The sequence below is a fragment of the Camelus ferus genome, chromosome 13, assembly GCF_009834535.1.
Source record: "Camelus ferus isolate YT-003-E chromosome 13, BCGSAC_Cfer_1.0, whole genome shotgun sequence".
Classification (NCBI taxonomy): domain Eukaryota; kingdom Metazoa; phylum Chordata; class Mammalia; order Artiodactyla; family Camelidae; genus Camelus; species Camelus ferus.
In genome coordinates, this window is record NC_045708.1 from 30,187,476 (window position 1) to 30,203,779 (window position 16,304).

The following is a 16,304-nucleotide window of genomic DNA, read 5'->3' on the forward strand; positions in this document are numbered from 1 at the left end:
CTAAGACTCAGGAAATATAACAGCTGCTATGTGAAAATTATTCTTAAAAGAAAAAAATTTCAATAAAAAATTTATTTAAAAAGGTATTAGAAAAAAAAAAAAACTCACCTTGCTGACTAAGTGACTGCTCAAAAACTGACTTATAAAGGCTCCGAAATGAGGCACTGAGATCTTCAAAATTATATTCTGAGAAAAGCAGTTGTTTGTCTCGTTCTGGAAGGTTATACTGTGGCTGCTGTTGAGGAGTTAATGACTGAGAGACTGGTTCTGGATGATTTGTCACCTAACATTAAAAGAAAATACTACAGTTTAGTAGCTCTATGTCAGAATTGGTTTGCCACATAAATTATATAACTGAAAATATTAGAACAGTTTCTAGAACCAAAGGAATTAAATTCCTTGTCCTTGGCTTTCCAAAGCACATAAAGAACAAACCACAAAATTGTTAACTTGGGTCTTGAAGAGCCACAGAAATCTAATCCAACCTCCATATTTCACAGAAGAGAGTAAAGAATTCAAAGATGTTAAAGGCCCTTCCAAGATCATACAAATAAGTGATGAGCTAGGCCTGGAATCCTTCCAGTTTCTGTAGAATCTTCATCTTGATTTCCACAGAAGCAATTTCATTTCAGACTCACTGTACTGTGAAACTACTAACATGTCTCCTTCACTTCTTCAATTAATCTTTGAGTATTTAAACTCAAATACTGGGAGTACCATGAGTCAGGTTGTGTTGCACTGCCCAAAGTGACAAGGAACTTCAACACACTTAATTATTCGTTTCTAGGGAATTTTTTTTTTAAGTGAAACTAAGGGGAAATAAATAAAGAGTAAACAAAGGAGATTCTGAGACAAACAGAAAAGATCAGATACTTGAGCTATGCAGGGAAATCAGAGCATCATGAATACCTAAAAAATAAGAATTATCTTTGAAAAGAGCACAACTAAAAATAAAATTAGTAAAAACTGATCAGCATTGTCTCTTAAATAATATATTAAGCAGTGGTAAACTACCATTTGTTTAAGTGTATAGAAAAATTAAGGTATAAACACTGACTATAAATGTATGCAGCCATTCAAAATGATGCTCATAAAGGAGTCTACGATAACATGGAAAAACATGAATTTTGTGTAGGGGAATGGCTCCCCCACTGGCACTCTGGCGACCTTATATGTCTTCAGATAGGCCATGTAGCGCAAGTCTCAATGGCAGGATGACCTAAACCTTGGTGGAACACCCTGTGATTATCCCAGAACATGGGACGATGACTGATCTTATGAGGAACAAATTATCATTTCTCTGCCATTTCTCATCTGTTTCCCTACTTGCAGAAGGCAGTCACGGGCTAGTTTCTAGTCCACCTCTCTATTTTGCAGGAATCTGCCAAGAAATAGTTCCTCATCTGCCTCTCTGTTTTCAGTGAGGTAGGGGACTTTCTACCTTACTCCCTTAGGGTACAGCTGCAAGGTATACAACTATTGAGCTGCAGTATGGAATTTGCTCCTCTACCAGTGACCCGACACTTACGTAGTCTGTCATCTGGCTCCTCTGGTTTGGTGTCATCCTGTGGCATGTAAGGAGGTGACACCATACTGATCTGGCTTATACTGTCTGCGTAAGTAATAAAACTGTCGCAATGCACTTGGGCTCACTGTGTCCTTACCAGCTCAATCTATGGACATGTGGTAAGTCCAACCCGCAGCTGATGCTGTACTGTTTGTTGCTTAAGGAGTGCTTGATGGCTGCTTGATTATCTTGTTAAATGAAAGAAAAAAAAAGCTGTCTACATCATCTAGCTTTTAATAGGGGAGTTTAGTTCTCTTACATGTACTGAAATAACAGACATGTTTGTTCTTACTTCTGCCACGTCTGTCTATAGATTTCTTTAATTTTTCCTCATTATATTCTGTGATCCTGAACTGTGTGTTCTTTGATTTCACTTGCTTTCAAGATTTTCTACATTCAAATTATTTTAAAACAACTTAAAATCATTAAATCTTTGCTTAGTTTGCTTCAATGCTCTATCTAGTCCTTTTATATCACGACTTCATCATCACCAAGTGCTTTAATTTAATCCACCATCTGATCAACTAAACACGTAGTTTTTTTCAGGAAGAGCACATGAAAACAAGGGTAGGATGCTTTCTAAACTGTTACATCAAAGAATGAATGTCTTTCTCCTGACTTCACAAATGAATGAAAAATCGGTGGGTATAATATTTATAACTCCAAACCTAGTCCCTCAACACTCTGTATAAAGTGTTCCATTATCTTCTGGCATTTAGTATTATGGAGGAAAAGTATGATTTGTGTTTCTCAGAATGTACGTTATTTCTCCTGCTAGAGTATTTGTAATTGCTTCTGGAATTTAAAAATTTGTCATGATGTATGTAGATACAGTTTTTCTCCCCATTAACTTATCTTAGAACTCAGTAACACTTTTAAGCTTTATTTCTTCTGAAAATTGCTTCTGTACCGATTATTTGGGGACACCTGTAATTCTCAATTCTCTGTATCTATTGTGTTCTTTTACATAACTGTTATTCCTTTATCAATTTCTTCTGCATTCTAGAAGAATATTTTTTCCCTAGAGCACTGTTAATAGTTTTACAGACTTATCTTCCTTTTTTCCTACATTTAATGTAAATTTTAAAACTGCTCTCTGAGTTTTTGATTCCTTTGTATTATTTTCTTATTTTAGGCCCCGCTCCCCAATAAGCTTTTTCCTGTATAAGTTTTTACCTATTTACTCATCCTAGAAGAGGGAGTGATCAGATGAGATCAAATTTATAGTATGAATAGTGTGGTGTATGGCTCCCTTGAGCCCTCTGTCAACTAGGGAGGACATCTGCAAGACTGTTTGAGAAGAAGTATCAGAACTAAAGGTTCATATTCTTATAATAAGTAGTAAAATCAGCACAGGGGCAAGAATATTCACATATGTCCCTTTATAGCATAGCTTTGTTTTCCAGACCAAACTGAAAATACAAGATTGGTTAACAACTGGGTACCAGGTCATCCTAATCTCTGGGGTTTGTAGAATCCTCCTCTCAGATCCACTTCTGGGAAACAAGGTGAGATAGATAGATAGATAGATAGATAGACAGACAGACAGACAAACAGAAAGATTGATTATGTATCTATCTATACATATTCTTTAAGCTCTTTACCAAGGACTGTAAAATATCAAACATAGCTTTGATAGGCTAAAGTATAATTTTTTTTCCTATTCCAATTGCTTTTCACTTGGACACAGAACAGAAGAAATAGACCAAAATATATAACATAGTACCACCATATACTAGTAATCTAACTTGGTAAAATATAATAGAAATCTGTTTGATTTACTTAAGCTAATGCACTGATAAGTGAGAAATACAGATCTCCACTTTTTATTTGCATTTAAATTACATCTGGTTCAGTTTTAAGCACTAAATGAGTACTCAACAAAGAAGTTAATTTCACCATGACTTACCGGTGTGTAACTGTGCACACTTCCAACACTGTTCAAATTAACAGATGCCAAACTCTGATCTGAGAGACTGTTGTTAAGGCTACTGCGTGGGCTATCACTACCATCCTGATCAGTATTGTACAATGTTACCTAGAACGAATAGAAAAGCAACATCTGAATAAGTAGTTCCTACTATAAAAAGTACATTTTAAGCAACTCTACAAAAACACAACTAAGCTGGATATGGCAGGAAGACAAAATGTTAGTGGTGTTTCCTTTTGGTACTTAACTACCCCAAGTCCATGCCCTTCAAAGCTAACAAGTTCACCATGAAATAATTTACTTTCAAAGTAAAGGACATTATTTCCATCTAGAGGTACAAAAATTCAATTTTCTATCAGATACAATTAGTTCATAAGGGGATTACAGTAGACTTTTACTGTTAAATATTTCTACAATGCACAAACTCATTTTTACTCAAGCTTTAAGCAAAACTGCTTGCTATTCTCTTCTTCCAAAATCTTAGGCATCAAAAAAAAGAACACAAACAACTGAATTTAAAAAAAAGATCATAAGCATCATAGTGTTTATAATATTGAAAACTGGCAACTCCACTGTCCAACACATTTGCAAAATCATAAATATGTGATCTGATTTTTAAATAATAACATGCTAATTATGCATTAGATATTAAAGAACTATGTATCAAATTGTTAACTGTGATTAACTGGCAGGGGGCTGGTTCTTCCTGAAGACATTCATCACTGATAGTGTATATTTTCATAATGCTTGAGTTTGTTATAATACGCATTATCATTTTTAATTAGAAACAACAAAAAGATATTTTTAAAACAGAAAACCAGCCTTCAAGGTTCTATTAAGATGCTACTAACAACTTTCCTTTCTATGTTCCTACCTTCATGGGAACAATTAATATATTTAGTTTTATGGTCTAAATAATTTTTGTCAAATTTGTCAAAATTTATCCACTAATAGACTGTCAGCAACCTGAGTTCCCCAAAAAGTAATCATAAGTAGCACAGTGCTTTCTCCTCAGTACACAAGTAATAAGTATTTGCCGAGTTTAATGACCAATTGAGCTGTCATTATCCTTCTATCTCTGCTGAAAATGGGGTCATACTCAATGGCCAAAAGAGGCCAAATACCTAGAAAACTAGGCATATATGCCTCTATACTTAAGGCAATACCAAACTGTCCCACATTCACATCAGCTAGGAACAGTTACGTGTCTAGGAATTAATTAGGGAAAAGAATATAAGGAAAAATAAGAGGGCATAAAGAAAACTATGGCAAAGATTTTTCTGGTCAATACTTCCAATGTAAATTTTACTAAAAATATCAACCATATGGGCCCTTATGGGCTATTAAACAATACAATATCAATAAATTACAAGCATCCTATGATCATTTTGTTAGCGGCTCATTCTCTCCTTCCCATGCTCAGTTACCTATCACTCAAGTCAGAAATACTTCCCATCATCTTAGACAAATCCTCACAGCTAAGGAGGATAAATATTTTTATTAAAATGTAGTATATTGTAGAGAGTAAAGTATCCAATTTACTAGTTTATTAATTACAAAATGAGTATACTCATTTAATCACACTCATGTAATCAGCAGCAGTTCTCAAACTCTGATCTTAGAACTTTTCAGTCTTAAAAATTGAACAATCAAGAAGCTTTTATGTTGATTACCAATAACTGGTATATTAGAAATTAAAGCAAAATTTTAAAATATTAATTTAAAAATATCAATTACAAACCCAAATATATGTTTACATAAAAATATTTTCTCTTAATAAATAAGTAGATTTATAGCTAGATTCTCATATCTGCTTCTACAGTCTGTCTTTTGCCATATGCTGTTTAGGTGGAAGTATAGAAAGAAAACCTAGCATTATATATATATACGTATATACACACACACACACACACACACACACACACAATATGTATGTGTGTATATATATATACACATATAATACACACACACACAAGTGACAATTTTTTTTTTATAATGACTTCTCAGAGTCCTCAAATACTACTCCATGCATTCTGTCTAGGTTTTTATTTATTTATTTGGAGTTTTCTTTGATGGGGGGATTGTTTGTTTACAATGGAGGTACTGGGGATTGAACCCAGGACCTCATGCATGCTAAGCATTCTCTCTACTACTGAGCTACGCCCTTCCCTCTGACAAGTGGCAAATTTTTAAAGATTACTTGTAATGTGGAATCTGAAACCCTATCGATAAATTGTCATATTCTGTTACATTATAATCTACTGTCTCACCTTGTACTTTGAATGGATCATTTATCTATGCATTATTTTGTAACTTTATGCACTGGTCATTTGAAAAATACTGGTTCAGTAAGTAAAACAGGTTTTCCAAATATTGGCGCATTTCATTATACAACATCAAAACATCACACTTGTTAATATCATCAATAATCTCACTGGGAAAGTCTTTAAAGACTGTGAAGCTATCAGACTCACTGTGGTGGATGTAAGTTCCCCAAATGTCTGTTTTTTGACTAGAAGTTCAAATTTTATTACTGGCAAGAGATACTGTCCTCTAAACTGGAATTTGACACAACATTGTAAAATGACTACAACTCAATAAAAAAGTTAAAAAAATAAAATAAAATAAAAATTTTTAAAAAAAAGCAAAATGCAAAATATCTAGAAAATAAATATAGATCATGGGAGGAACAAAAAAAAAAAAAAAAGAGATACTGTCAACTCTTTTCCTTGAAGTGAGAGGCTTACTTTGCTCATTTCCAAGAAAATACCTGCCAAATACCCAAATCGGAGTAAATAGTGTCAATTATCTTTCAAGTAAAATCAATGATTCATTAACAAAACAGCTAGTTCAACATCCAATTCACAAAATCACACAAATGCTCCTTCTTGAAGCAACCACTGTACTTCAGTACACAGTGTGTTTTGTGCATACTTTACATTTCATCACACAGAATCTTAAAAAGATGTGTACTCAAGATCACAATTTAAAAAAAAAAAAACTGTGTTTCCTGCATTGCCAAGGATATCCTTAAGTAAAACTAGTAGTTTTTTTTAAATCTGAAGGGTGTATGGCAGTGAAGAATACTACAGTACAGTTAAGTACCACTGCCTTGAATTATGCTAACATTTACATATTATTTCTTTTGCTGCATCTGTTAAAACACACACAAAAAAAGACAAGGCAAGTAGTATTTTAGTATTATCATGAAAATAGCTTTAACCTCATGGAATCTCAAGAGCCTTGGTTACTCAGGTGCCCACAGACCACAAAGCCACTGATACAGAACATTACCCAGCACACCAGAAGGTTCACTCATAAACTCCCAATCATCATTCACCAGTCAGTCATTATCCATCCACAGGTAACCACTACACAGACGCCTATTATTGGTTTTCCTATTTTTAAACTAAGTATAAATAGAATCATACAATGTATATATTTTCTGTTCTTTTGCAGTAAATTTAGCTAAAGGATTACACAAAGCTTTGTTTTCTACTACATTAATATTGGCTCTTAATCTTTACTACGTCATCCCATTTTTAAAAATTTATTCTTTTTCATCCAATTGAAAATTTTGTTTTATCACATATTTATGTCTCAGATTCATCTGAAATTGATTTTTGTGAATGGAAAATCTGATTTTTCTATTGATTCACACCATTTGTTGCAGACATCATTGAACTCTATTCCTTAAGTTTGTTTATTCTTATGCCAATACCACATTTTCAGTTATTCTAGGTTTATTCTTGTTACTTGGAAGTATAAATCCTCTAGCTTTTCTATTTTTCTTCAACTACTTTTTACCATTTGAGGTCTCATTTACATTTTTAAAATCAGCTAGTCATTTCCTACTATCTCACCTCCCCACAAAAAAGAATTGTGGAATTTTGATTGGGATATTAAATCTGTAAATCAACTTAGGAAAAACTGACTTCTTTACAATAATCTTTCTCTATGAAAATTATATATCTACTTATTTATATTCCCTTTATTCTCTCTCAGTAATTTTTTATACTTTTATGTGTAGAGTTCACTTTTTATTTAATCCTAGCAATAAGCATGCCTTGGAGATATTATGGGTTTGGTTCCAGACCACCACAATAAAGCAAGCATAGAAATAAGGGGAGTCACAATAATTTTACTTCCCAGTACATATAAAAGTTACACTTACACTACACTGCAGTCTATTAAGTGTGCTATAGCATTATATCTAAGAAAACAATGTACATACTTCAATTTTAAAATACTTTATTGCTAAAAAATGCTAACCATCATCTGACAACACAGGGTTGCTACAAACCTTCAATTTGTAAAAAGTGCATTATCTGGGTAGCACAATACAGTGAAACACAATAAAACAAGGTATTTCTATATTTGATGTTTTTGAATGCTAACCTAAGGTTTATCTCTTAAATTTTGTTTTCTGTCTGGTATGGCTAGTACACAAAAAAAACAACTAACTTCTAAAACCCAACACTGACCTACTATTGAGACCTTGGTAAATTCACCTATTAACCCTAAGAGTTTATCTGTAGATTCTTTTGAATTTTCCATATAAATAATAATGTCATCTGTGAATGACAGCTTTACTTCTGCTTCTCCAAACTAAACTATTTCTGTTTTCATAACTTTCATTTCTCCTCTCCCTGCCTGAACACTACTGTCAAACATTTTACTTCTGTATGTTATAAACCCACAATGCATTTTTCTTTTTTTTGCTTTAAACAGTTATCTTTAAAACAGATTTAAACTTTTTTAAAGAGCTATATATTTACCCACATAGCTATCATTTCTGGCGTCCTTAATCCCTTTGTGTAGATCCCGATTTCCATCAGGAACTTCAATTACACATATATTAGGTTGCTTAAAGTTGTCCCCACAGCTCACTAATGCTCTTACTTTCTTACAGTCTTTGTGCGTTTTACTTTGGATAGCTTTCATGCTATATATTCAAGGTCACTAATCTTTTTCCCTCTTACTTACCTAATCTGCTGTTAATCCCATCCAGTTTATTTTTCAACTCAAAACATTACAATTTTTATCCCCAAGGAGTTTGATTTGGATTTTTTTTTTAATATCTTCCATGTGTCTATACACATGTTCAACCTGAACTTCCATAAAATAGTTACAATAACTGTCCTCTCCCCACCCTCACTTTACTGAGATATAATCGACATATAAAACTGTGTAAGTTTAAGGTATACAATGTGTTCGTCTGACACATTTACGTTTACAAAATCATTACCATCATAGCACTAGCTAACACCTCCATCATGTCACATAATTATCATTTCTTTCTGTGGTGAGAACATTTAAAATCTACTCTCTTAGCAACTTTCCTGTATATAATACAGGGTTGCAAAATCATGTATGTAACTAGTATACATCAGATTCCCCAAACTTAATCATCTTTTGACTGAAAATTCCCTTGGACCAACATCTCCCCATTTCCCCCACCCACTAGGCCCTCAAGAACCATCATTCTATTCTGTATCTGTGAGTCTGGCTAAGATTCAACATATAAACCACTATATATAAAAATAGATAAAAAACAAATTTCTTCTGTATAGCACAGGGAACTATATTCAATATCTGGTAATAACCTTTAATGAAAAAGAATATGAATATATGCATGACTGAGACATTATGCTATACACCAGAAACTGACACACTCACTGTAACTGACTATACTTCAATTAAAAAAACAAATTCAACATGTAAATGGTATCATACAGTATTTGTCTTTCTCTGCCTGACTTACTTCACTTAGTATAATGCCCTTAAGGTACATCCAATTTTGTCACAAATGGCAGGATTTCTTTCTCATGGCTGAACAATATTTCACTGTATATATATATACACCACATCTTCTTTACCCATTCATCTGTTGATGGTTCCTCTCACACTTAGGTTGTTTCCATATATTGGCTCATGACAACTGTTCTAAATGTCCTTTTCTACTAGTCCTGCAGCGTTGTCATTTCTGGGTCAGTCTGACTGACTGACTTTCTCCCCATTATAGGTTGTTTTTTTTTTTACTACATCTTCAATTGCTCAGTAATTTTTTACTGGATACCAGACTATTGTGAATTCACATTATTAAGAGCTAGATTTTTACATTCCTGTTTGTGAGCTTTATTCTGGGACACAGTTAAATTATTTGACAACAAGAATGAAGTACTGATACATGCCATAACTTGGATGAAGCTTGAAAATGTGTTCAGTGGAAGAAGTCGGACATAAAAGGTCATATATTATGTGATTCCATTCACACGAAATGTCCAGAATAGATAAATTCAGAGAGTTAGAACATGAATTAATGATTACCAGAGGATAGATGAATACTAATGAGTATGGAATTTTCTTTTTGGGGTAATGAAAATGTTCTGGAATTAGATGGTGGTTAATGGTTGCACAATCTTTTGAATATACCAAAAGCCACTAAATTTTTAAACTTTAAAGAGGTGAATTTTATAGTCTCTGAACTCTATGTGAAAAAAATTTAAACTGAATTTTTAAAATCTTATTACTAAGCTTTTGAACAGCAAAGGAAATCATAAACAAAACAAAAAGATAACCTATGGGTTGGGAGAAAATATTTGCAAATGACACGACTAACAAGGGTTTAATTTCCAGAATATACAAACAGCTCATACAACTCAAAAAATAAATAAATAAATAAATAAATAAATAAATAAATAAATGAATGAATGAATGAATGAATGAATGAATAAATGGGGAGAAGATCTAAATACAGATGGCCGAAAGGCACATAAAAAGATGCTCAATATCACTAATTATCAGAGAAATGTAAATCAAAACTACAATGAAGTATCACCTCACACTGGTCAGAATGGCTATCATTAGAAGTCCACAAACAATAAATGCTGGAGAGAATGTGGAGAAGTGGGAACCCTCCTACTCTGTTGGTGGAAATGTAATTTTATGAAGCCACTATGAAAAACATTATGGAGATTCCTTTAAAAACTGAAAAAAGAGTTACCATATGATACAGCAATCCCACTCCTGGGCATATATTCAGAGAAAACTAATTCAAAAAGATACATGCACTCCAATGTTCATAGCAGCACTATTTACAATACCCAAGACATGGAAGCAACCTAAATGTCCATCAACAGATGACTGGATAAAGAAGATGTGGTATATATACACATAATGGAATACTACTAAGCCATAAAAAAGAATGACATGCCATTTGCAGCAACATGGATGGATCTAGAGATTATCATACTAAGTGAAATAAGTCAAAGGCAAATATCATATATCACTTATATATGGAATCTAAAAAGTGACACAAATAAACTTATTTACAAAACAGAAACAGACTCACAGACATAGAAAACAAACTTATGGTTACCAAAGGGGAAAGGGGGGCGGGGTGTTGGAGGAGGGATAAATTAGGAGTTTGAGATTAGCAGATACAAACTACAATATATAAAACAGATAAACAACAAAGTCCTACTGTATAGCACAAGGAACTATATTCAGTATCTTGTAATAATCTATAACAAAAAAGAATACGAAAAAGAATATATATACATATGTATAACTAAATCACTATGCTGTACCAGAAACACAACATTGTAAATGAACTGTACCTCAATAAAAGTTTCATTATGTTATACCCATACAATGGAATATTATTTGGCAATAAAAGGAAGGAATGAACTACTGACACATTCTCTAGCATTGATAAACCCTGAAAGATTTACAGCAAGTGAAAGAAGTCAGTGACAAAAGGAAACATATTATACAACTTCATCCATATGAAAAGTCCAGATTAGACAAATTTACAGAAACAGAAAGTAGACTAGGAGTTGCCAGGGCCTGGGGAGAGGGTAGAATGTTAATCGTGATGACTGCTAATGAGTATGGGTTTTTGTTGGAGTAGTGATTAAATATTCTAAAACTGACTGTGATCACGGTTGCACAACTCTGTGAACATACTAATATTAAATTACACATTTTCAATGAGTGAACTTTATAGTATGTGAATTATATCTTAATAAATCTATCTAAAAAAGAAAAAAAATCTTATTACTTGAAAATAGTTTGATCCTTTGGGGTTTTCCTTTTAAGGTGCATCGGTTGAACCAGATCAGCATTTAAGACTAGGGCCAATTTTGTCCCACTACTAAGGCAAAAGCCTGAGTATTTTCACTAATGGCCTGTGAATTAGGAAGTATCTCACTCTGGTGGGAACAGTTACTATGCCTGGCCCTATGAGTCTCAGTGACTGTCCATACCAATATTTTCAGGTGTTTCTTTCCCCAGTCTCAACAGCTTCCTTACTTACGGCACTGACAAGTACCTGTTGAAGACTCAAGGGAACCTTCTGTATAACTGGAATTCTTTCTCTGTGCAGCGTTCTCTTTTTTGAAATGCTGTCCTGTGAGCTCTAGTCACCTTGGATCCCATGATCTCTTAGCTCAACATCCTCAACTCAAGGAAATATATCTCTGTGCCCTGGAAACTGTCTCCAAGTAGTAAGCTAAGAGAACTGTAGGGCTCACTTTGTTCACCATTTCTCAGGGATAACTGTTTGGCCCAATCTCTTAAAAAAGCATTGTTTCATATACTTTGTCTATTTTATTTTAGGTAGCATATTAAATCTTGACTCTTATTCCACCTTGGATGGAAAGAGAAATAAAATTATCAGCTTTATTAATCTTTTACAAAGAACCAAATTTTTGTTTGTTGACTTTCACTACTGTACACGTGTCTTCTATTTCACTGACTTCTCTTATTTTATTACTTCCTTCTTCAGATTTATTTTGCTCTTCTTTTTCCAGATGCTTAAATTAATATTCAACCTTTATTCTATTCTAGTACATGCTTTTAAGGCTAATACCTTAACTGTATTCCATTGGCTTTATTTCATATTTCTGTTTTTCGTCAATTCAAATTATTTTCTAATTTCTATTATAACTCTTCCTTGATCCTGGGTTCTTTATAACTATATTGCTTAATTGGCAAACTTTGGGGAATTTTCTCATTACCTCTTTACTATTATTTCTAACTTTAATTCCACTGCATTTGAAAATACATTGTACAACGTTGGTTTCCAGAATTTGATGAGAATTACTTTATAGTCTAACACAAATCAGTATCACATAATTCTCAGGGTAGGTCCCAGTAATCTGGGTTTTAACAGGCCCTTCTAGTTATTCTTAAATAAGCTGAAGTATTAACAATCACTGCCCTAGATTTTACCACATGCCCTTGACTTAGTACTTTTACCACTTCCCATACAATGCAAGGACATTAACTGCATATATTTCCTCTTGTCTTACACTAGTATGGTCATGTATTTTAACTTCCACAATATTTTAGACTCCAAAGCATTGTGTAATAATAGCACTGCTATTGCTTTAGTCACTCAATACATATTTTTATTTATTGACATACATAATCTTTTGGTGTTCTTCATCCTTTCCTGTACAGGATAATTTTCTTTCTTAAATTAACCCCCTTTAATTCTTTTAATACTGGTATACTAGTAACATTCTCTCAGATTGTTTTTGTAAAATCCTATTTACTTAATCTTTTTTCATATAAATCCTAATTTTAGAATTCTGGATTGGCAGGTATTTTCTTTCCACACCATAAAAATTTCATTCTAGTGATGTCTGGTTTTTATCATTTCTATTCAGAAGTGAGTGCATTCCTTTGAAGTTGTCTTTTTCCCTATCTTCCAGTTCACTGATTCTCTCTTCTGATATGTCTAATCTACTGTTAAGCCCATCTACTGAATTCCTACTTTCAGTTATTACATTTTTCAGTTCTCTTGGTTCTTCCATACAGATTCCAACTCTGATAAATTTTCTATAATTCATCTATTTTCTTTAACATATTAGTCACAGTTACTTAAAAATCAGTATCTAGATCAGCTGTGGATATGTTTATACTACGTCTTTTCCTCTCCCCAAACTTGGTATTTATTTATTTGGTTCTGTTTCTTGGAATGTCTGAACATTTTGACTAAAAGTGGGACCTTACTTATAAAAACTTGCAAAAGCTCAGGATAGGTTATTTTCCAGAAATGATTTAGTTTTCTTTTGCCAAGTATAAGAATATTAGCATACCACCCTAATAACAATTTGAAACTGGTATATTTTGATTTGCTCTTACTCATAAGTCTAAAGTATCAATTTGAAAACCTGGGGTATTTACCATGACTCCCTCCTCCTCGAAGAACTACAATTTTTGCCCCACCCTCATCCCCCGTGAAACTACTGAATTCTGGCTACGAAAAAATCTAACTGATTTGTCTATATTTGAGCCCAAGTACACATAGGTTAGGAGTTAGCAAATGCCTGAAGTGGATATCACTTGCAAAAAATTGAGCACACTTCTGAGATTCCTCAGGATCTTGTTCAAGCCCTGGCTGTTTGGTAGCCTCAAACTCCAGTTTTTACCTCCCAAGCTTAATGACTGCTCTAGGTTGCAGCTTTCTGCTCAGCCTCTATACCATGCACTGAAAGCTAGGAAACATCTCGAGGCAAAATTTGTAGAGTTTATCTCATTGTGGTTCCCTTTTTTCTGGGATCTTCACCCCTGAAGTCCTGCTTATCTTTTATCCTATGCCTCTCTTCTCTTTTATTGGTGGGTAGGGGTCGGGGAGTAACTTTATACAGATGGGAAGAAGGGTTAATCTGATACTAGCTATTTTATCATACCTGGAAGCAGAAAACCAAAAACTCCAGCTCCTTTATTTAGTCATGAAGTCCCAGCATTACCATTTCTTAATCATTTCCTAATAGCTACAACCATCTATTTTTAGGCCTCAGTACTTTCTACCTGGACTACTGCAAAGAGCAGTATTGGATACTTCTGATTCCAACCCATCAGTTACACCAGGAATTCTCAAGCCTAGTTGGGTACCATTAGAGATGGTTTTTAAAAGTACAGATTTCTGGGCCCTACCCACAAGGATACAGTAACTGATTTGGTAGGCCTGCAGAGGAATCTGGGAATTACTACCACCACCAAACACACATACACTAACAGCCCCACCAATCCCCTAGGTGATTCTCATGGAATCATACCACAGATCAATATTTGGGAAAAACTATTACTCTAGCTTGTTTCCCATCTAAATAGGAAATCTGATTAGTCACTATGATTATAATCTGTCTTCTGTTTATTCATTACCTTTCTACAAATGAAAAGATCCTATATATACTATATTAGCACAATTGAGTATGTATATGTGTTTGTGTTTATGTGTGTATACAAGATAATAGAGGAATGAGAGAGAGATAAAGCATGAGCAAGTAAAAGTAAGGGAAGGGGGGGGAAGGGTAAAAGCAACACAGGCAGTCTGAGTACAAGTGTGAGAGATTTACGGCTTCAAGGTGCTCATCATGGTCTTGTAAGGTAGGAAACAGATTCATAATACTGAGTTACTTCATGAACCTCCCAGTGCCTTTTTAAAAGGGGTTTTGAGATATGAGATTAAGAAATTACCTGGTAAAGAAGAGATTATTTGTATCCCCTTAGGTATTCAATGAGTTGGCACAAAGTTTTGACCCTTGTTGCTTCAAAAAAAAAAAAAAACATTTGTAGCAGACTACCACATACTATTTCTGGGGTATGTACCTAGACTTGAATATCATGAAACAGGTTGACCATCATTCCAACGCTTTATTGAATAAGAATCTTCCAACTTTTCCAGAGAACTCTTTATTTTCTTCTAACTTGTGTAAAACTCAAAGCACTGTGGATTTACCTTTCAAGCTGCCATGTACAGTTTGGCCAAATTTACACCATCTTTAAACTCAACCACATAGAAATCTATTGTTAATATAAAAGCAAATTAAATGTATTAGTCAATGACATTTCAAAAGTGTTCAAAAAAAATGGAATTACTTTGTTAGTCACAGTGTTGATTGCCAGAGTTGGAGAGGCACTTCCAGAAATAATACACTCCATTCCCAAAGAATCTGAATCTATGCTATATGGAGTTGAGGCCTAAAATACAAGAACAAAATAAATAATTAGCTCATAAAACCAGCAACTTTAACACAATTTGAAGTTATTTAATCAAGTTCTCCAACATCCAGTTTTGTGCTTTGCTTCTGAAAATGAACTTAAATTGTTACTGAAATCTCTTCTATATTTTAATGTGCTACTGACCTGATGATGATTACAAACTCCACTGGTATGGCTACTCCTTACCAACTCTTTTTAGCGGTTGTGGGATAGATTTACAAAAATTAGAAATAAATGTCTGTAGCAGAGACTGCTAGTGGTCCCCTAATATCCACTCTCCACTCTTCTCCCTTTAGTAATAGATCTCTATAGTCATCAACTCATGGCTGCCCAGCTTAAGATCACCTTTTCCAGCCTCATTTGCAGCCAGTTGTGGCCATGTGACTAAGGTGTGATAAATGGAATGTGAACAACACATGCAACTTCTGGGTCATGTCTTTGAAAGGAACTAGCTTGCCCTCCATTCTCTCTCCCTCTTATTGCAGGCTGGGACACAGATGTGGTGGTGGTGATCTTGCTTAACCAGAAAGCTGAGGGTTAATATCTGGGGAAAACTGGAAAGATAAGATTAGAAAGAAACATCTGAGTGACTGTGGAATAGAGCTGGTTATCCATCAGATCCACCTATCAGCTTGGAGTTTTACCTAAGAGAAATAAATCTCTCTGGTTTAAGTCTCTCAAGTGTAGTTTTATTTTTCTTCCTTTGTCTATTAATGCAACTGAACAATATCCTGAATAACACAACTTCATATATATCATTTATAGAGCTAACATGAGTGTCAAAAATCA

General features: G+C 33.9%; 1 protein-coding gene across 5 annotated transcripts in view; it reads right to left on the minus strand.

Moving 5' to 3' along the window:
- The window catches only part of FOXJ3 (forkhead box J3), a 120,827-nt gene that overhangs the window by 16,733 nt on the left and 87,790 nt on the right, over nucleotides 1-16,304 (minus strand). For 4 of the 5 annotated variants that reach the window (XM_006174522.3, XM_032493980.1, XM_032493979.1 and 1 more), the window contains exons 6-8: nucleotides 15,393-15,494; nucleotides 3,477-3,605; nucleotides 109-283 (exon numbers count right to left, since the gene is read on the minus strand). In XM_006174522.3, coding sequence (XP_006174584.2) covers nucleotides 109-283; nucleotides 3,477-3,605; nucleotides 15,393-15,494 — 406 coding nt within the window. The remainder of the gene's footprint in view (nucleotides 1-108; nucleotides 284-3,476; nucleotides 3,606-15,392; nucleotides 15,495-16,304) is intronic. The other variant, XM_032493981.1, reaches the window with a different exon arrangement.